Source organism: Elaeis guineensis, chromosome 12 (genome assembly GCF_000442705.2).
Source record: "Elaeis guineensis isolate ETL-2024a chromosome 12, EG11, whole genome shotgun sequence".
Taxonomy (NCBI): Eukaryota; Viridiplantae; Streptophyta; class Magnoliopsida; order Arecales; family Arecaceae; genus Elaeis; species Elaeis guineensis.
In genome coordinates this window covers 52,711,594-52,733,724 of record NC_026004.2, presented here as the reverse complement: position 1 = coordinate 52,733,724, position 22,131 = coordinate 52,711,594, and the positions used below count along the sequence as shown (strand labels likewise).

At 42.7% G+C, this 22,131-nt stretch overlaps 1 protein-coding gene across 3 annotated transcripts in view; it reads left to right on the top strand.

Moving 5' to 3' along the window:
• Positions 1-20,108, top strand: part of LOC105032661 (uncharacterized) — a 53,999-nt gene extending 33,891 nt beyond the window's left edge. The window contains exons 2-3 of one of the 3 annotated variants that reach the window (XM_010907168.3): positions 19,427-19,592; positions 19,856-20,108. In XM_010907168.3, coding sequence (XP_010905470.1) covers positions 19,427-19,543 — 117 coding nt within the window. In that variant the 3' untranslated portion in view covers positions 19,544-19,592; positions 19,856-20,108. Of the gene's footprint in view, positions 1-19,426; positions 19,593-19,811 lie in introns of all 3 variants that reach the window. The other 2 variants (XM_010907169.3, XM_010907167.2) reach the window with 2 other exon arrangements.
• The last annotated feature ends 2,023 nt before the right edge of the window (positions 20,109-22,131 follow it).

Here is a 22,131-nt window from a genome sequence, read left to right as displayed (position 1 = left end):
GCTGACGAGTCCACTATTGTCAGGTGCTTTAGGCGCTGATGCTGCAGGCGGAAGTCATCTGCTGTAGAAGCTCGGACGGAGATTTTCTGTTGGAGAAGTCCGGTTTCATGATTAATTCGACAGAGGGTCGACCGACAGTGGAATTCGGATGGCGTTGTAGAGGTTCGTCCGCTGGAGGAGTCTTGAGGACACTGTGGAAGATCGAACGTTGGAGGAGTCCGGGATACGATTCTGTTGTAGAAGTTCGGACGGAGTCCAACTCTCGTAGGAGTCTGGATGAAGTCCGCTTAGTGTAGAAGCTCGGACGAAGATCAGTTGTCGTGAAAGCTCGGATGGAGACTTATTGTAGAAGTCCCGCTGCTGGAGAAGCTCGGTCATTGACGAGGTCTGGAAGAAGTTCGGAGTAGAGATCCGATGGAGCCTATCCGTCGTAGAAGTTCGTTTGTGATCCATCCACTGTAGAAGTTCGGACGGAGTCTGGTTCTTGTAGGAGCTCGGATGAAGTCCACTTGCGATAGAAGTCTGGAGTAGAGATCCGGCCGGTGGAGCCCGTCCGTTGTGGAAATTCGTCTGGAATCCGTCTGCTGTAGAAGGTCGGCTGGGATCCGGCTCTTGTAGAAGCTCGGATGAAATCCGAAAGGCGATCGACCGTCGTAGAAACTTGGATGGAGTTTGGTTACTGTAGAAGTCCTGCTGTTGAAGAAGCTCGGACATTAACAAAGTCCGGAAGAAGTTCGGAGTAAGGTCATTCGTGGTCGGAAAAAATCTGGAAGAGATTCGGAGGATAGTCGATCACTGTAGAAAATAGGCTGATAGTGAAGCTCAGAAAGCGTTTGGAGCAGTCCGATGGATGAATGGAGGAGCTCATTATCGGAGAAGTCCGGATGGTATTATGGAAGCTCGGACGGTCGGGGGAGTTCAGAAAGATGCCACACAGGGTCGGAAGCTGGAAGAGTCCTGGAAAGGTCGGCCTTTTATGAACTTCGGCTGGGGTTATTTTATACCCAACACCAGTCCCCCTACTTCTGAGTTCGGGTTCCGAATGAAGTACAGAGAAATTTTCACAGTCGAAGTTGTCTTCCTCGATTTTCGTACTCGGTTGTTTCCAGATATTTTGGCGTTTGGCGTGCTGGTGCTGGAGCCTCTTCAAATCGAGGCAATCCGAAAATATTTTTTCGAAATTTTCACTGGAGCGTTGCTCTAAGTACGGTGCAATAATGGTTCTGTCAGTTGTCAGCCGCTTTCAGCCGCCTGCCATGGTGAGTGGGCCATGCGGCGGTTATAGATCGGTCAGAGAAAATCTGCGGTCATTATTGTGCCGGATCCCGTTGCTTATTTAAACCCGCCTCCCTCCTTCAGGGGTCTCACTTTGCCTGAGAGTTTCTTCGGTCCCTCCTTCCTGAGAGTTCCGTCCTTCCCTAGCGTCCTGTCGGCCTTAGACGTTCTTCGAGTCGTCCCCATCTCTGCATCTCTGCATCCTTTCGACCAGCCTAGGTTAGTTCCAGAACTCTCTCTTTTTTCGTGGCTCTGTTTCTAAGCTGTGCCGATCTTCTTTCATTCCAGATATGGACGTGGATGCGGCTCGAATGTTAGCCAAGAGTCTTAAGGCTCACAAGAGGAAAGGCGCTGCAACTTCTGGGTCGGCGAAGAAGGCGAGGGTAGAAGAGACAGATCCGGCCGTACTTCGCCTTGATCGCCCAGAGCCCGTGCTTGTGGTACATCTTCGACCGCGAGTACTTTCAAATCCCGCGAAAAGGGGAAGCAGAAGGGGGACTGGAAGAAGAAGTTAAGTACTTAAAGCAATCCTCGATGATGGCTGAAACCGAGAGTTCGAAGTCTGAAGAAGCCGAGCTTCCTTAGAGCTTTTTTTTTTACCTTTTGTTCTTCCATGTATTCTTTTCTTTTCTTGTCGTTTTTCTTTTTGGCCTTCAAAGGCTTTGTAATGCACACTTTACTAATGAAATGAAAAGAAAAATTTCCATTACCTTGTCCATTCTTGCATTGAGTTGTCGTTTACCGAACTTCTTTTGTCTTCTGTCTTATTCGATGTCAATGTTGTTTGAAAATTTTTGGTCATCGCCGTATCGATTCGCCTTTAGAGACTGGAGATTTTCGATCAGGGTTTTCTTCCTCGTTGAGACGAGGTCCCTTGAACCTTGGATGTAGTTCATTTTTTTTTTTATCTCTGATGTAGCTCGTCGCTTTTTCTTCATTTTTTTTGTGTTAGGACGAGGGTTTTCCTTCCGCTCCTAACGGGATTGTAGGGGTGTAGAGGAGTTGCTGAGGGGTTTTTTCCTTCATCCGGTCTCAAATGACCAGATCTTCGTTTGTGTCAGGACGAAGTTCTCCTCCTGTTTCCGATACAATCAATTTCAGCTCATGTTAGGACGAGGTCTTCCTCCTGTTCCTAACAGGGCTGCGGGGGCACATAAGGACTGTTGCGAGGGCCTCTCCCCCCATCCGGTCTCTAAATAATCGGACTTTCGACTTTGCTCATGTTAGAACGAGGTTCTTCTACTGTTCCTAACATGGCTGTGGGGGCGCATAAGGGCCGTTGCAAGGGCTTCTCCCCCCATCCGGTCTCTAAATAATCGGGTCTTCGACTTTGCTTATGTTAGGATGAGGTTCACCTGTTCCTAACATGGCTGTGGGGGCGCATAAGGGCCGTTGCAAGGGCCTCTCCCCCCATCCGGTCTCTAAATAATCGGGCCTTCGACTTTGCTCATGTTAGGACGAGGTTCTCCTCCTGTTCCTAACATGGCTGTGGGGGCGCATAAGGGCCGTTACAAGGGCCTCTCCCCCTATCCGGTCTCTAAATAATCGAGCTTTCGACTTTGCTCATGTTAGGACGAGGTTCTCCTCCTGTTCCTAACATGGCTGTGGGGGCGCATAAAGACCGTTGCAAGGGTCTCTCCCCCCATCCGATCTCTAAATAATCGGGCCTTCGACTTTGCTCATGTTAGGACGAGATTTTCTTTCTGTTCCTACTATGGCTGTGGGGGCGCATAAGGGCCGTTGCAAGGGCCTCTCCCCCCATCCGGTCTCTATATAACCGGGCCTTCGTTCGTGTCAGGACGAGATTTTCTTCTTGTTCCTGACATGCTTAATTTTGATTGTCTGAAGGAGCTACTCCCTGTCGTTATAAGCTCATACCAAAAGAAAAGATATGCGAATATGAAAGAAACTTTTATTTAAGGCAAAGTTATCGGTAATACATTCGTAGATTTTCCGAATTCCATGGTTGTGGAAGGTCTGCTCCTCCGAGCTCTTTTAAATAGTATGTTCCGGGCCGAACCACCTCCCTAACTTCATACGGACCTTCCTAGTTAGGGGCGAGTTTCCTTTGATTCTGAGGTTGTGAGACAGCGGCTCGCCGAAGTACCAAGTCCCCCGCTCTGAAGGCCTTGCTCTTGATCCGGGAGTTGTAGTAGCGGGCCACTTTCTGCTTGTAGACGGCCATCCGAACTTGAGCTGTCTCTCATTTTTTTCTAATAAGTCGAGGTTGGCCTTGAGATCCTGTGAGTTGCGCTGCTCGTCGAATGCCACAACTCGCACCGACGAAAGTTTGAGTTCGATCGGGATCACGGCTTCTGTTCCGAAGGCTAAGACAAAGGGGGTCTCCTCTGTGGGCAGTTTTTGGGTAGTTCGGTATGCCCACAACACATGATAAAGCTCATCTGTCCAAGTTCCCTTTGCTCTTTCAAGTCTCACCTTGATTCCTTGCAACAGAGTCCTGTTAGTAATCTTGGCTTCACCGTTTGCTTGCGGATGGGCTACTGACGTGAAGTTATGGGAGATGTTTAAATCCTCACAAAATTCAGCAAACCTTGCCCCAGCAAATTGTCGCCCATTATCAGTAATGAGAGTTCTGGGTAAGTCGAACCTACAGACAATTGACTTCCAAACGAAGTCCTGCACCTTAGCTTTTGTGATTTTCGTCAAAGGTTCAGCTTCGACCCACTTGGTAAAGTAGTCAATTGCCACCAGGAGGAACTTCCGTTGTCCGGATGTCATGGGAAAAGATCCGAGGATATCCATCCTCTATTGTGCAAACGGCCATGGGGCACTCAAGAGTGTAAGTTCGGAGGCGGGTTGCCTTTGGATATTTGCATATTTCTGACACCGATCACACCTTCTGACATATTCGATGGAGTCGTGGTACATGGTAGGTCAGTAATAGCTTTGTCGGAGCAGTTTGTGGGATAAAGATCTGGCCCCCAGGTGACTTCCGCAGACTCCCTCATGTACCTCCCACAAGGCGAAGTCGGCTTCAGAAGGCCGGAGATATTTCAGGAGGGGCAAAGAGTACGACCTCTTGTACAGCTTGCCTTTATAAAAAATATATCGGGAGGCCTGGTTCCTAAGCTTCCGAGCTTCTTTTGCATCAGGAGGAAGAACCCCATCCTTGAGGTATGCAACCAGCGGGTCAATCTAGCTGGGTTCATGGTTGATCTCCATCACAAGCTGTGGTTCTTCCGTACTTGAACACTTCAGAACTTCGAAGAAGACTTCCTTGGGCAGTTCAGCCGGAGCCAGTGTAGCCAACTTGGAGAGAAGGTCGGCCCTGGTATTTTCTGCTCTTGGAATCTGCTTGATGTCAAAGCTACCGAAGGCAGGGATGATCTCTTTTACCTTTTCGAGATACTTGGCCATACTGTCCTCCCGAGCTTCATAGTTTCCACTGATTTGTCCCACCACCAATTGGGAGTCACTGTAGACTTGGAGCCGATCTACTTCTAACTCTTTGGCGATCTTCAGTCCTGCAATCAGAGCTTCATATTCTGCTCCATTATTTGTCGCAGGAAATTCGAAGCGCAGCGCGTACTCCGTAATAATTCCTTCTGGATTGACCAAGATCAGGTCCGCGCCTACGCCTGACATGTTGGAGGAACCGTCCACGTAGAGGGCCCAAAAATCATCAGGGAGATCTGTTCTTTCTTCAGGGGAGTTCGACTGGAGCCCTGAGTTGTCAGCTTCACCTCGTTCAAGTTCGGCCTCTTCCGGAATAGTGCACTCCACTATGAAGTCTGCTAATATCTGGGCTTTAATCACTGGCCGAGGTTGATAGTTGATGTTGAATTCTGTGAGCTCGACTGTCCATTTCGCTATCCTTCCGGAAGCATCCGCTCGATGCAGAACCGTCTTGATCGACTGGTCGGTGAGCAGTGTTATGGTGTGCCCTTGAAAGTAAGGTCGGAGCCTTCGAGCTGCAATCAACAAGGCGTAAGTTAGTTTCTCTAACTTAGTATACCTGGTTTCGGCGTCTCTCAATACTCGGCTAATGTAGTAGATCGGTCGTTGAATTTTTGCTTTTTCTTAATCAGAACTGCTGCGAGAGCCACAGGGGAGACTGCCAGGGACAGGAACAACTCCTCTTCGGGTTCGGGCTTTGCCAATAGCGGAGGTGAGCCGAGGTAACTCCTTAATTTTTCGAATGCTTGCTGGCATTCAGTGGTCCAACAGAAGTTCTTCGGCTGCTTGAGGGTCTGAAAGAAAGGCAGGCATCGTTCGGCCGACCTTGAGACGAAGCAATTTAGAGCTGCTACTCTCCCAGTAAGGCGCTGAACTTCCTTTATTGACTTTGGGGCGGTCATTTTCTGGATGGCATGAATCTTTTCCAGATTTGTTTCAATCCCGCGCCCCGATACCATGAAGCCCAAGAATTTTCCTGAGGTTACTCCAAAAGCGCATTTGGCCGGGTTCAGCTTCATCTTATATTTTCGGAGGGCGCTAAAGGTCTCCTCAAGGTCGGTGACGTGGTTCTTTGTGGATTTGCTTTTTACAAGCATATCGTCCACGTAGACCTCCATGTTGCGGATGATCTGCTCTTTGAAGATCTTGTTCACCAGCCATTGATAGGTCGCCCCTGCATTTTTGAGGCCAAAAGGCATGACCCTGTAACAATAAAGATCACGGTTAGTAATAAAAACAGTTTTTTCTTCGTCTTCCGGTGCCATCCTGATTTGATTGTAGCCGAAAAATGCATCCATAAAAGTGAGGAGCTCGTGGCCCGAGGTTGCATCCACTAATTGGTCAATTCTGGGCAGAGGGTAACTGTCCTTCGGGCAGACTTTGTTTAGCTTTTTGAAGCCTACACACATCCTCCACTTGCCGTTCGCCTTCTTGACGAGAACCACATTGGAGACCCAGTTCGGATAGTTGATTTCTCTGATGAACTCGGCTTTCAGGAGTTTATCAACTTCCTCAGCTATTGCCATTTGCCTTTTCGATGCATGACTCCGGATTTTTTTCTTCGTCGGCCGATGTTTGGGATCAACAGCCAGGCTGTGCTCCATGACTTCTGCATCAATCTCTGGTATGTCTGTCGGAATCCAAGCAAAAACGTCCGTATTCTTTTGTAGAAAATTGATGAGCTGTGTCCGTACCTCTTCTCTCAGGTTAGAGCCGATCTTCACCACATGCTTCTCATTCCCATCGTTCAAAAGAATTGAGATAAGATCTTCAATTGGCTCACCCCGTTCTTCAGCAAGATCGTCACGGGTGTCCAATCCATCAACCGGACAGGGGTCGGACTGACCATTTCTTTGTAGGGCTATGTTGTAGCAGTGTCTTGTCAGGGCTTGATCTCCTCTGACCTCTCCGACTCCTTGGCTGATAGGAAATTTCAGCTTCAAATAGTAGGTTGATACCACAGCTTGGAGGGCGTTGAGGTCAGGTCGGTCGAGTATTGCGTTGTAGGCAGACGGCGCCCTTACTACCAGAAAATCCACTTGCGCTCTTGATTGCTTTGGGTACTGGCTTGCAACCACGGTTAAAATTATTACCCCTTCCACTGGCGCAGCATCGCCAGTGAACTCTACCACTGGGGAGTTTATCGGCCCTAATCGACCGTTCGGAATGGACATTTTCGAGAATGCATCGTAAAACAGAATATCGACCAAGCTTCCACTATCAACAAGAATGCAATGTACATCATAGTCAGTAATATTTAAAGAAACTACAACCGCATCATTATGGGGGAATTGAATCTCCCGGGCATCTTCTTCAGTAAAGGTTATAGATTCTTCAGTCCTCTGCCGCTTGGGCGGTATGGCCGATCCACTGGCTGCTCCCCGTCGGGGTCCTCCAGAGATGGTGTTAACGATCCCGGTTGGAGGCCGATTTTCAGACTGTTCCTCCCTCCTTGGTGGCTCTAGCTGTGGTAGGGCCCTCGACCGATTCTCCCTACTTTCAGGTCGGCGTCGGATGAATCTGTCGAGCCGACCTTGTTTGATGAGCTCTTCGATCTGTCGGTTCATCTCCTGGAATCTTTGATGCAGGAGGTCCTCTCGACTGCGAGTCTCGAGGGTCTTCTGGTAGAACGGAGGTAGGGACCCTCCGGGGGTGGAGTCGTGATCGGACGGAGGGCTCTCCGCCTTCTGCTTTCCTTTTCCAGGGAAGACAGGGCGACTGGCCCAAGTGGCCCGCCCGATCGTCGGATTCTGAAACTCCGACGATGCTCTTTCCAGCCACACAGATGCCTGCAACTGTTGCGGCTGCTACTGCATGGCCTGCACTGCTTCGGTGAGGCCCCTGATCTGTTGAACCAGCAAGTCGAACTGCTCCATATCGACTGCCGTTGCCGGAGGAGCCTGAAAAACTGAAGACGAGGCCGGAGCTTGCGGGTCTCGCTGAGATCTGGCCGTGGAGGCCGTGGATCGCCTGGTGGATGCCTTTCGGGGAGGCATCAGGTGGAGATCTGGCAGGAGAAGAAGGAGAAAATATTGAAGAAGATGACCAAAGACAATCCCGTTGAGTACTCCTTTAAGAACAAGGGTATTGCGAAGACACAGCGGTCCTTCCTCTAGCGCCAATTCTGTTGGTGCAGAATTCTGCTGACGCCAGAGAAGCTGGAGTCGAGGAGATCGCGTCCGCCATCGGGACCTGCAAGGAAAGTCTAAACCGGAGTTGGGGGTGCTCCGGCAAGATCCTCCGACGCTCAAGTCAGTACTCTGTCTCAACGAAAATGGAGCACTCGAATGGGATTTTAGAAGAGTTTCGAGATAGAGTTTAGAGCTTAGAGAAGAACGTATCTGGGATCCCTTTTTATAGATGGAGAGCATAACTGATTGACAGCGACGTCTGTAACCGCCTGGTAGTGGGCCGTTCGTGGCCACGCGGAGTTTGTTATGGAGAGTAGTGGCGTCAGTGGGCCGTTCAGAGCCACGTGGAGTTTGTTATGGAGAGTGGAGTGGTGTCCGTTGTCGTGACTTGCCAGAGAGTGGTGGGACCACGTGGAATCTGTTACAGAGAGTGGAGTGGGGTAGTGGCCATTGTCGTGACTTGCCAGAGAGTTCGGGCCTAACGGCTGAAGCTCGGTTGGAACGTCTGATGGAGTGGAATAGCTCTCTGTCTCTGCAATCTAAGAGAAGCTCGGATGTTTCCGAAGTTGCTGATGAGTCCATTGTTGTCGGGTGCCTTGGGCGCTGATGCTGCAGGCGGAAGTCATCTGCTGTAGAAGCTCGGACGGGAACTTTCTGTTGGAGAAGTCCGGTTTCATAAGAAATTCGGCAGAGGGTCGACCGACAGTGGAATTCGGATGGCATTGTGGAGGTTCGTCCGTTGGAGGAGTCTTGAGGACATTGTGGAAGGTTGAACGTTGGAGGAGTCCGGGATACGGTTATGTTGTAGAAGTTCGGACGGAGTCCAGCTTTCATAGGAGTCTGGATGAAGTTCGCTTATTGCAGAAGCTCGGTCGAAGATCAGTTGTCGTGGAAGCTCGGATGGAGACTTCTTATTGTAGAAGTCCCGCTGCTGGAGAAGCTCGATCATTGACGAGGTCCGGAAGAAGTTCGGAGTAGAGATCCGGTGGAGCCTATCCGTCGTAGAAGTTCGTCTGTGATCCATCCACTGTAGAAGTTTGGACGGAGTCCGATTCTTGTAGGAGCTCGGATGAAGTCCGCTTGCGATAGGAGTCTGGAGTAGAGATCCGGTCGGTGGAGCCCATTCGTTGTAGAAATTCGTCTGGAATCCGTCTGCTGTAGAAGTTCGGCTGGGATCCGGCTCTTGTAGAAGCTCGGATGAAATCCGGAAGGCGGTCAACCGCCGTAGAAACTTGGATGGAGTCTGGTTACTGTAGAAGTCCTGCTGTTGGAGAAGCTCGGACATTGACGAAGTTCGGAAGAAGTTCGGAGTAAGGTCGTTCGTGGTCGAAAAAAATCTGGAAGAGATTCGGAGGATAGTCGATCACTGTAGAAAATAGGCTGATAGTGAAGCTCAGAAAGCGTTTGGAGCAGTTCGGTAGATGAATGGAGGAGCTCATTATCGAAGAAGTCCGGATGGTATTATGGAAGCTCGGATGGTCGGAGGAGTTCAGAAAGATGCCACACAAGGTCGGAAGCTGGAAGAGCCCTGGAAGGGTCGGCTTTTTACGAACTTCGGCTGGGGTTATTTTATACCCAACAAGTAGATATGGACAACGCTCACACCAAAGATAACAAAACCGTTTGTGAACAGTAATGGTCAATCGCCACTTGGGAAGTGCCTCAGAAAGCTGAATACAATCATAAATAAACTGCATGCCTATCATTATTCCTTCTTGTGGACAGCAATTAAGTGATATATCGGTCCTGTTTCTCATGGTACATACAGTGAGTTGGGGCCTAGCTTGAGGCTTGTTTTGCTGGGCTTGGGCTGAGAGAAATTGCATATCTGGGATTAAGTTGGACCCAAGCTTAAGGCCTCTAAGTAAATTGAGTTCAGGTCTTGGCATACCTTTTCCTTGACTGGACTTGTCCCAATATAGGGCAAGTACATTGTACATTGGAGCAAAAATGAATCTACGTTTGTTATTTTGACTTTTGGACAAGCTAATTGACATCTTGTTGGATTTGATGCAAGGGAGTTTGTGATGAAGAAGAAACCAAGGATAGGAAGCGAGGGATTTGAACCAGATGAAGGGAGACTTTATAGTGAATTAGTGATTAGATGGGAATCAAAATAGCAATCCTGCTTGTGTTTTTTGCTAGATTTACCCATGAAAGTAATTTAAGTACAATCTAATTATGGCATGTGAAATAATTTATCCCATCTGGGGAGAAAATGAGAAAATCCAAAGATCCCAATCTATTTGCTTAAATTAATATATTTTTATAGATGGTAAGTTGTATCTAATGGTTAATATGATGCATATATATTATATATTCAAGCTTAACCATAACCAAGGTTTTACATCCTGGCAGGATAAGGGATGTGCCGACTGTCCCCTCCCGTTCCTATGAAGAAATGGAATCAGGACGGGGTCGGGACTTTGAAACCTATCTACATAGGGAGAAAAGAAGAAATGGGGACAAAAGGAAGAAAATATGAAGAAAAGAAAAAAATGAAAGGAAAGAATAAGAAAAATGAAAGAAAGGAAGGGAGAAGAAAAGAAAAGGATAGAAAGAAAAAAGAAAGGGAGAAGGGAAAAAAGGAAGACAGAAAAAAAAGAAAGAAAGGAGGGAAAGAAAGAAAAAATAAAGAAAGAAAGGAAAGAAGGTGAGAGAGATGGAAGATATCTACTGGGATGCATGATCGAAAATATTGTTGGGACGGGGCGGGACAGCGGAGCATCCTATTCCATGGAGAAACCGAGCCACCTATATCCCATGGGATTTAAAATCTTGGCCATAACTATTCTTGTATGTTTTTAATTTCACTCTCTTTTCCTTCTCCATAAATCTAACCCTCTTGTGTCATGTATGCATTGCTCTCTCTTTTTAAAATCTTAAATCGTTTCTGAAATGAAGATCTTTATTTCCCTTTGGCTCATTTTTTGGCATGAATTGTCAAATCTCAAATGCATGAATCAACTGCCTATGGTGCTTTTGATGAGCCACAATGCACTTGCTTACTTCTAAAACTGGTTTGAATTTATGAAGTCAAGGTTGGAATTGGTCTGATCCATATATAAAGCATCTCATATGTGAGGCTTGGGTTTCGGGAAAACTTTTCCAAGTTGGTTTGATTAGGTTGGGGCAACTCTAACCCAACATTAAGCCAACCTATTTGCATCCCTAGAAACAAGCATGGAAGTGAGTAGCTGTTTATGAAAGTACTTACACATTGTGGAAGAGATTGCCTAACATGGAGAGCAAATAATTGAGATGTAGAAATTCTATTAAGGCCAGCAATCTCAGCAAACTAAAGTAACTGACCAACTTTCTACCTCATTTATTTCTTTCTTCCAATGACGTATTAGTGTTTTCTTGTGCCATTATTTATGAATTAATGTCATGAGGAGTGTTACAAGTAAGGTTTTAAATCCCATGGGATAGAGATGTCTCGGTATCTCCATGGAATGGGATGTTTCACTGTCGCATCCTATCCCGATAGCCGTTCCGATCATGCATCTGAGTAGATATCCTCCATCTCTCTCTCTTCTTTTTTTCTTTATTTTTTTCTTTTCTTCCTTCTTTTCATTCTTTTTCTTCTACCTTTTTGTCATCCCTTCCTTTTTTTCTTTTTGTCATCTCTTCCTTTTTCTCTTTTTTTCTTCTTTCCCTTTCCTTCTTTCTTCCTTCCATTCTTTTTTTTCTCCCTTCTTTCTTTCATTTTTCTTTTTATTCTTTCCTTTCATTTTTTCCTTAATCTATCTACCTTTGTTTTTGTCCGCTTTCTTCTTCTTTCTTTGTATGGATGGGTTTTGGAGTTCCGACCCTGTCCTGGTTCTGTTTTCTCATAGGAACGGGATGGGACAGGGGGGACAAGATGGGACGGCCGGGATGCCCCCTATCCCCCTTATCCCGCCGGGACGTAAAATTTTGGTTTCAAGGATGGTTGGTGCTTAATATAGGCAATAGAGCTGTAATTTTAGTTCTTTTCTCTAGGATGTGAAAACCTTCTATGATTTTTACTGATTCTGCATTATTTAGTGCATTATCAGGTTGTATTGTCATCTTAAACAGTGCGGAAACCATTACCAGAAAATTTCTGCAAAATCTGATTTAAATATCAAATTTGTGGTGGTCTTTTTGCCAATTTGTTTGTTCTAATTTAGAGCATTTGTTAGCTCAGCATACCAGATCATATATAGATCAAGGTGACATTGATAACAAAGATTCATTACCTTAAGGCTTAGTTTAGATAGTGGATAAACACAGGTAGTCAGATGGGCCATAATTGGCCACCAGACAATCATCTTTTTGGGTTGGAACTACTAAACTGGGATGTCTTGGCCAACAATGGTATAACTGGATAACCTATTCCATAGTAGGTTGGCATCAGGTTATTCAAGTTTTTTTAGCTGGAATTTAAGCTTTGCTAAAACTGAAACTGCCCCTCACCTAAATCTCGGACTATTCAAAATATGATAGTTGGAATACACAATGTAAATTTTTGATTGGAGATTTAACAATTCAGAAATCAATTATTGGCCATCTAAATAAAGATCCATAATGTTAGTCTATATTTATATAAATGCTTATTAATAAAAAATTATATCTTTTGGGGATATATAACCTATGTATCAGGTAGGTGCAAAATAGACAATGTTTATTGTGCTAATGTTCTACAATGTAATTATGATTATATAATTATGATTAAGATCCATACTGTTAATTTACATTTATATAATTATCCACTCTGTTGGTCCACATTTTGAAACATGTATAGATCAAATGTTTGTAGATTCAATGCTCTTGATCATGCAAAGCATCATATCATCTCGTTGATGCCATCTATTGTTTTTACACTTGATGCATTAAATAGGACCAAGGATCACTGTGTTGGTATCGGAGCCCAAATCGGTTGCTTGGCAGTACGGTTCGGGATAGTACTGTGCTGTTTCATGTTGAGACTGTATCGACATAGTAGAGTCGAGGAAGGGACGAAGAGAGGGAGAGCAAGAGAGAGGAAAAGAGAGGGGGGAGTGAGGGAGAGAGGGAAAAGGCAGATGGAGGACCGTGGAGGGTCGGAGAGCGGTGGAGGAAGGGCTTCGTCCTTTGGTTTTCTTATTTCTTTTGAAATAGGGTCCTGAGGCTCCTTTTTTGTTTTGAAAAACTTAAGTGAAGTCTATATGGGGGGTGCTGAGTTCACTTAATTGTGGGCCTCTTTTATTTTGAAAAAAATAAGTTGCCGAATTCATTTAATTTTTTCAAAATGAAAAGGGGCTCCCTCTAGGATGCCTATTTCGAACGAAATAAAGTAATTGGAGGGTGGAGCCCTTCCTCTGCCCCTTCGCGCTCCTCCAATAGGGTCTTGGGGGTCCCTTTTTTTTTTTTCTTTTTGAAAAACTTAAGTGAAGTCTATGTGGGGGGTGCTGACTTCCCTTAATTGTCGGCCCCTTTTATTTTGAAAAAATTAAGTTGCCGAATTCACTTGCCCCTTCTAGGACCCTTATTTCGAATGAAATAAAGTAATTGGAGGGTGGAGCCCTTCCTCTACCGCTTCGCACTCCTCCTTGGCCCACCTCTGCCCTCTATTGGTTTTTCCCTCTCTCTCCCTCCCTCTCTCTTACCCCCTCTTTCTTCTCCTCTCTTTCCTTCTCCCTCTTCCCCTTTCTTGCCGGTTTCTTGATGTGAAGGCCGAAACCATACCAGTCCATCTCTAGTATGACTTAGTATGTCCCGATTTGAGCGATTCAAGACGACACCGCCGACCTTGGATTAAACTATCAAGTAATATGATTTTTGGTTTCTAGGCATTTGTAGTGATCTTGATCACAATCAATGGTATGGAACTCTAATTTGAAAAATTCTCCAATTCTGAATCATTAAATCTTTTAACAATAGCTAATATTTAGTCTGTAGTTAAAACCTATAATAATATTATTCAAGGTTCATAATACTGATTTCGGTACTTGTACCTAGACCATGCTGGCATAAAGTCGCTACTAGTTTGTTCATGATTTTGACACTCAGGATGTCCCCATGAGTATTGGTTTACTAGGGTTATGGTACAATATTTCTATATGGAGCAGTACAATCTGGTATGTAAACCATGATTTTATTTTAGATTATGATTTATTATATTATATTTGAATATTAAAATAATATAGCATCAATTACGTTAGAATAATACAATTATATATCATGTTGATAATATAGTATATAATAGGATCATAATAACTAATAGTATCATATTAATATTGATATACTATAATATGAAATAGTAAAAAGTGTATATTAGTAATGCAATTGTTTTAGAAAATATTAATTTAACACTTGATACTTACTAGTATTTTAGTATAACACAATATTTTAAGTGAAAATTTACCCATTCTACCAAAAGGTTGATTTTTCTTTTCTTATCATTCAACAATTTCCAAACAATAAATTATCAATGTGAGTAATCATTACTTTATTATAGGTATAGCTACTTGTAACCAAACAAAAATTTAACTCTATTATGTTTATCCTAGCACCCACAGTCATTCTAGGATGAAGAAAGTTATTTTTCCCAAGATCTCATATCTTCCCACATTGTGCCTAAGCATTCAAGTTGTACAATCTTCATCATGATGATACATATGACTACCTAGTAGCATCAGCAACATGCATCAATGTATCTTCACCAAGATTTTGAAGGAAATCATCATGTTATGAGATGTTAAATTTCCAATAATCTGTGGACAAGATTTATCTTAAAATCCTTAGTAGGGCATCCATATTATTAGAGTTAAAAATGAGATAGCTTCATTTGATTAAAAGTATGAGGCAAATCATAAGTCAAACACATTGGTTGATGCTTCCATCCGAAAACCCCTCAATATTCTAGTATAGGTGAATTTTTCAATATTTGGATAGCTGTTTGTTGAATTCCATAACTTGGTAAAGCTAGGGATGGCCCAGCTTATGAGGCTCCCATCATTATAGGCTTGGGAAGGTCAGATTTATGCAGCCCTACCCTGCATGTGGAAAGGCTATTTCTATGTTTGTTACCTACAATGCCTAAATCATAGTCGAGCAACCTTACCATTGTGTCGAGGCTCACCCTCTTCGTAACTCAGTACAAGTAAAGGCTGATTTAAAGGCTGTTTTTTCTGTGTTTCTTCTGTTCTTTTATTTTTATCAAACTACAAGATAACATCTATAGGACATTAAATAAATCAAGTTTATGTTATTTGTTTGTATATTTATTTTGGGGTTGTTTAAGGAGCTTTTCTTAGAAAAGCCCTTTTTAGCCACTTATATTCATGATGTATGAGATACTTTCATGGTTCTTGCTGGCCTAGGAACCCTTTTGATCCTTTGCAATTGGCTAAAAAGAAGGTGATGCTTGAGATTTCAGGTTATAAAATATATGAATCCTAAGACATTCTTAGATTGTTTCTTATTGGTATGTATGCAGGCCGTAGCTGATAGAAGGTTTGGTCCATCAAAGTTGACATGAGCATCGAAAGGGCTTCGCATGTGCTAGAGTTTCATTCGAGAGTCAATTTGGTAATGTAGATAAGTGATCCGAGCCAGACCCGCCCTAGGCTCAAGCTAGGGTCAATAGAGCCCATAAATGAACTGACGGCAAGCACAGCCTTATCAGAACCCTTTTGATGGTGTCAAGGTCACCATTGGAAGCATGTGCACCATCAGAAGGATCTGACGATAATGGAGACCTCTAGAAGCAAATTGAACAAGCCAGATTTGAGCTACACTCAAACACATTCAATGTGAACTACTCACCATCCAAAATATATAGAAGGCAGGAGCATCACTGTCCAAATACTCTGAAAGTCAACATCGAGCTAGGCTAAAAAAACCAGCTAATCTGATGGTAGCCTAGACACTATCAGATCCAATATGATGGCATCATAACTCATCCAAACTATTTTGAGGGCATCTATGCCACTATCAGAACCAATTTTCTTCTATAAGTAGCCTTTCAATGTGGTAGTTTGTTTTAGTGGATTTGGGACTTATCTTTCAAGTTTTTAACATAAGGGGCCCTAGAGCCTGAAAAGATCCTCTATGTACCCCTTCTTCTTTACATCAATGAATTTGTGAATTTGCTTTCTCTTGAGTACATGTTAGTTTGTGGCTTTCTTTGTGTGACGGATATTGTGCAAGCCTTGGTGGATGTTGGGGAGTGGCTGGTTGTAGGAGTCCTTAGTCATGGAGTGCTTTGAAAGTGACAATTGCCAGAGTCCTTGCAACAATGGAGCCCTGTTGGTAGCAAGGCAGTGGAGCTGCTAGCATCTCATAGCATTAGTTGCTTACTTTCCTTTGCCTTTTAGTTTTTCAAATTAGTTGCTTTCAATTTCTAGGTCTAGCTCTGAAGCTCATGCTAGACCTCCTGGCTTGTGCCAATAGGTGTAAGTGATTGTGCTGGATGTCATGATGACTGTTTGAAGGGACTTTTTAACCCATGGATTTAGATTTGCTAAATTACATTTCCCTCGTCAAGGCAAGGATAATGTGGATAAGTGTATGAGAAGTTGTCAACTTGTTAATGTGGGGTAGTTTTATTAATTGATAAATCCTAAGGGGATTCTTGGATTGTTTTTTGTTTTAAACATTTCTACATGTCATCATTTGATAGAAATTTGGTACATTGAAGCTGAAATGGGCATTGAAAATGCTTGCACACGTGGTATAGTTTTATTCAGAAGTCAAATGGCTGATGTCAATGAGGCTAAATGATTATGTGGGACATGATGAATAGCTCAAGGGGCTCCCCCATTCAATGGATTTTGTTAAATTTCATTTTGCATGAGTATGAGAGAAATTTTCAAGTTGTAGGTGTGGGCTAATGTTTATTAAGGAGAAGTTTGGCTACAAAATATAGGCTGGTGTAAGACTTGAGATTAGATGGTGATATCAAGCTGTGGATGATGGAGAACAAATTGCATTGCAAATTTAGGAAAATCTTCCATGGCATGCTAGTATTGCTGAACAACATGGAATACCTAGTTCTAAACCTGGACATCCAGGACAGCAGCAGGAACTATTCGACAAGAAAATTAAGAAATATTAGAGAAGAAAGTGGCTCTGGCATGCTTGTGATTTGGACAAGTTGGCCACTTTGCCACTACTTTCCCTACTTTTTTAGTCTATGCTAGTAGGAAAATGAAGAAGAATACATGAACACCAAGGAATAAGATGTTGACAATGCTTGCTTAGGCATACCATGAGAAAAGGTCTTTCATTTAGACAAACCAAGATAAAGTAGCACAGCAAAGGAGATAATTGGAACCAAAAGACCATTTCAAGCTGTATGTTCTGGATGCCACTTTTCTTAGATCACATGGTGGGCAAATAATTGAGGCAGTTTACTCAATCTTGCTTCCTATTAGTTTTGCTCTGGAGTCTAGAGAATATTGACCTCAAGTGACTAGGTTCACTAAGAAATGCTCCATCTCTTAAATGGAGAAGGCAAAGTGATAATAGGGACATGATATCTCGTGTTTGAGTCCCTTAGTTTCCTGCGGTTTAATCTTTATGAGTTTCTAGTAATTCAATTTGTATTGTATTTAAGGGTTAGGAATAGTTTCTAGTTGCTGTTTAATGCAAGTGGCGGTGGACTGATAATGTAGACCAACCAACTTGTTTTTGACGGCACCTATTTTATTGGAGTGAGTTTAGAAGCGGTCAGCCACTTTAAAGAGGGCTTACCTTATTCTTATAATGGAAGAGGGCATGTGGCACCTGTGGGGATAGAAGTGAAAGCAGAGGCTTCCATAGGGACCAGTTACATTGGTGATTGCATGAATGGGCTGAAGCTGCTTTTGCCATAATAATATATGGAAGTAATATTTTGATGAAATTTCTGTGGATCTAAAATTAAATCCCAGACTTGTGGAAGTTTCTCCATTAGAATCTCTTTGATTCAGATGTACGCGATTTTAGATTTGATTTATGATACCAGATCTACATCTTATGTTTTGTCTCATTGGATATACATCAGCTATGATTTTGCAACCATTAAAAAGGGATAAGATGTTCTAGCGAGAGAGTGTAAATTTGTTTATAAAAATGAGATTTAATCACTAAAGGTCTATGAATTTTTTCAATTAGAAGAGGGTAGCTGCTAGAGATGAGAGATTTAAGTTGCAGCAGAAACGTGGTAGGTTAAGAATTTGAGATGTTAAGAAGTAGAAATGTTTAGTGTGAATTTAATCAATTAATGCATGAAGAGCTTTTCCAGTTGTGAGTGGAAAGAGATATGAAAGGGTTTTTGCTTGCATCATTTACACCTGAACTCAAGATTTTCTATTATTTATTCAGTTAAATCGATGGGATCCAGAAAGTCAAAAATTCACATATTTAAAAGAAAGGCAGGAGGAAGGTATACTTGTCTTTTAAAAATGATCAAGGGGTTTCTCTCTTTCACATTTTAAAGTTCACTTTTTCATTGCTAGCACAAGAAAGCAACAGAAAGGACGCTGGATAATCTTCTCAGAATGTGAGAAAGGGGGATGGTTTCTCATAAATGAAAGTTTGCTGAAGCTGGATATGTGACACTGGAGGTTCCATTATTATATACCTAAAGCTTTGATATACTGCGGACTTATGAATGAATTCTGGCATGTAAAGTCACAGGCCAGTGATAGCTAAGTTTGGTTTCCTATTGCCAAATAACGTTAGAATCCTAAATTTCACTTTTTGGCATGACTATCTTTTACCTTAGGAAAGGAAAAATCCTATTGAAACTTACTCTTTACACCTTGAGGCTTAAGTCTTACCATATTGAGGAATCGTGTGCCTACCTCACACCTTTGCAGCTCACAACTTGTTGACAATTTCATGGTGTGCTCCTGCTGGCAACACATGCTGATGGAGAAATAATCTATTTTGTCTGGAGAATTCAGGCGTAAATCTAGTGCACAATTGTGCTGTGATATGTTTGAGAGATTTGAGACATGTTGAGACTTTCAAATGGAAGCTTTTGGGCTTCTGGCATTGCCCAAGGTTTGTAAAGTAACTGTTAATTTACTGTCACCAGGTGTCATAGGCCAACAGGTCTTTGGCATCTTTCACCCTTCCACAACCATGTCATAGGAATAGCTGTGATGATCCCATATGATCATGGATAATGTAGCACTAGTGCCTTTACTTTGTGTTCCTTTGATGGGTACATGTCGCAAGAATTAATGTTGCTCATTATAGTGCATACTGATCCATAAGGTGGCTCTGTACACTATCCTTTGTCCTTTGTGGGAAACCTGTTATATCTCAGTGGATCATTTGACATGGTATGGGCCATAAACCTACCAAAAGAATGAAATAGTTTAGCCTTAGACATGAAAAGGTCCATGTTGATTTGCCACTTATAATATAGAAATGCTATTGTGTCTGCTGCTTTTTTAAAGGAAACTACCATTTTTTTTGTTCATTCTTTGATTTCAAGTATAATATGATTTATTTCTCTACCTGAATGAAAATCAATCTGCATTCAGTGGCAGACAGCGTAAATGGAGGTTTAAATTTGATTTGGACCTCTTCTAGCCTGCATAAATAATACACATCTTAAGCTGCAGATCAGTTGGATAGCAATTGATGCTTTGTTTTTTCAGGTAAGAGGGATTTATGAAACACTTGATGAGCGCTATGAAGCTCTGAATGGGCGCATCACAACATTGGAAAATCTGAAGGAAGTAGAAACTGCCACACCTGTGGAGGGATCTGAGTAGATAATGTGATATTGCTTTTTGGGTGACGAAGGTTTGCTTTCTTGCTAATGTAAGTTTTATCATCACAATCTTCATGATAGTAACAATATCTGTGACCAACATGCATTCATTAGAAATCTTAGGCTACCCGAAATGCAATTTGGTACAAGGATGTAACTCCCACTTCTTCCTTTCTGTTTATTCAACGATGATTGTATTTCTTTGTAGTAAGCAGGATCCAAATAAAAGATTATTTAATATTGCCTTGTTCTGTTACCTCACGATGCAGAATTGGAGATCTCTTCATTGGTTTTCATTTTCTGTCAGGTGCAGGAGAGCTGTAGCATCTCCAAGGCATTTGGGCGAGGAAAGTTCCTTTTTTCTTTTCTTTTATTTTACACACTTGAGATGGTTGTGTTTTCTTGTCCACTGTTTTATCTTGGTCAATAAATCAATGCACAGAGGGTGGAATTGAGGTACTTGACTTCGGCTGATGATGGATTGTGCAATCTGGTGGTTTGATAGCTTAACCAAAGGGTAATTTAGTATTAAAGACCCAGCTTTATGAAGCGAAGAAATTGTGTTACATCACAAAGCTTTCTCTTATTGCTAACTTTTATGTTCAATTCTAGCTGTTTTGAATTTGGGCCGGTAGGAGAATAGCGGTGGTAGCAGTGACAATTAAGAACGTGACGTCGAGTATAAAAACTTGCACTCACAAAAATGCCTTTGTTGCGGAAACCAATCGGTGGGTAGGTTGCGCAATTTGAAAGGAGGAAAAAACAGTAGTAAAGCTAGAAAAAGGAGAAACCAGTGACAGTAATTTTGGAAGAGGATGTGAGTAATACGCATGCTAAAATGGGGCTTTTGTGTGAGGATGACATCACTCATCTTGTCATCCGTATAGTATTTTTCTTCGTGAAAGTGAGTGCATGATTTTACGAGATGTTGAAATTGGGGACTAAGACAAACACCAAAATTATGCTGCACTGCTGGTTTTAGGATTTGTTTTAATGAAATTATCGTTTGAACTTTATATTGTGCATGGTTTTTCAAAAATTGCGCATTCTTCATTGGTCATGAGTCTAGTTTGAAAGCCTGATGGTACAGGTCCTTTTATCGTGCAAGAGGCTGGTTGTATCCTTTGCACGAAAGAACGATACACCTTTCGCTTCCTTGACCATCCGTTCATCCCCATTTCATTTGGAGGTTTGTGTAGCGTATGAATGATGGAGTTTGGAGTGCTTTGAGGGCTGTGCAGTGGATGATCCAATGGTTGATGGGCCGGAAGGTAGGTATATCTTTCTTTGGTGGGAAGACTACAGCGAGCTGTATTTGTCTTTTTTTTAAATGGTTCGCACTGCTTGTCTTGTGCTATGCATCGTTATGAAGCACAGCTCCTGTAGTGACGTCCTATGGCCACCGAAGTGCAGGAAGACCAAGTGCGGATGCCTTCTACGATGGATATATCAAATACTCTGCAAAGGAGAAGAGAGCCCTAGAACAGTGTGACGTTAATGAATCACAGTGGAAGCATAATACCCAGCCCAATCGGACCTAATCCACTTGATCCCAATCCCCACAAACATAGATCTCAAAACATGGAAAAAATAGAAAAAAAAAAAGAAAGGAAAACAAATTGGACTCCCTTTGGGAGTCCACTTTCTGGTGATTTTCCAATGGAGATCGGAGCCGAGGAGGACTCTAATACCTCCTTCGGCTCTCTTTAAAGAGGGGTCAATCCTGCTTTTGAACCCCACTGGTTCTGACAATAACCCATAGCCAATCTCCCTCTCTCTCTCTCTCCATCTTTCTCTCTCTATTCGTCTCTTTTGTTTCGAATTATCATCACCATATTCGACGAATCATGGGTTGAGAATCATCGAGAATCAGGTAAAAACCCCTTAAGGAAATCCTTCATCAAGTTCCTTTGATTATTAAGATGGATTTTAGCTGGTTTATTTATTGATTTTGGCAAGAAAATCAAATTTCAAATATATCCTATTTTCCTTCCATGTTTGATTTGATTCTGACATCGTCCGTCGCTGTTGTTTGTTGGATCAGAGGTCTATGACCTCACCGCTGTGTGCTGCACCTTTGATCACCTTCTCTGGGCAAGACTCCTTTAGAGTCGGGGAAGATGAAGGGGACCCAAAGATCCCCTGTTCTATTTAAATGAAGGAAGAAGAAGAAGGAAGAAAGAGAAAAAAGAAAAGAAAAGAAAGAAAAAGAATAAAAGAAAAAAAATAGAGAAAAAAAGAAAAAAAATAGACTCTCTCTCCTATCTTCTCTCTCTTTTCTCTCTCTACTTTTTTCTCTACTTTCTCTCTCTAAAAATTTTTTCTCTCTAGATTATGTCTCTCTCCTAGGATTTTCTAGAATTATGAGAAGAGTGATGATAAGTTTGAATGATTCTAGTGAAAGCGTTTTGATTCATGATCGTTGGATAGCATGCTAGCATCCATCTTGATCAGACTACGAACTACTAGATTTGATCATCCATGATTTTGTTTTGAATCATCTATATATTGTTTTAACCATGACTTGATTAGATTATTTTGATTGGAGCAATCAAGATGTTAGACCGTGTCACATGATCAATTTGGATT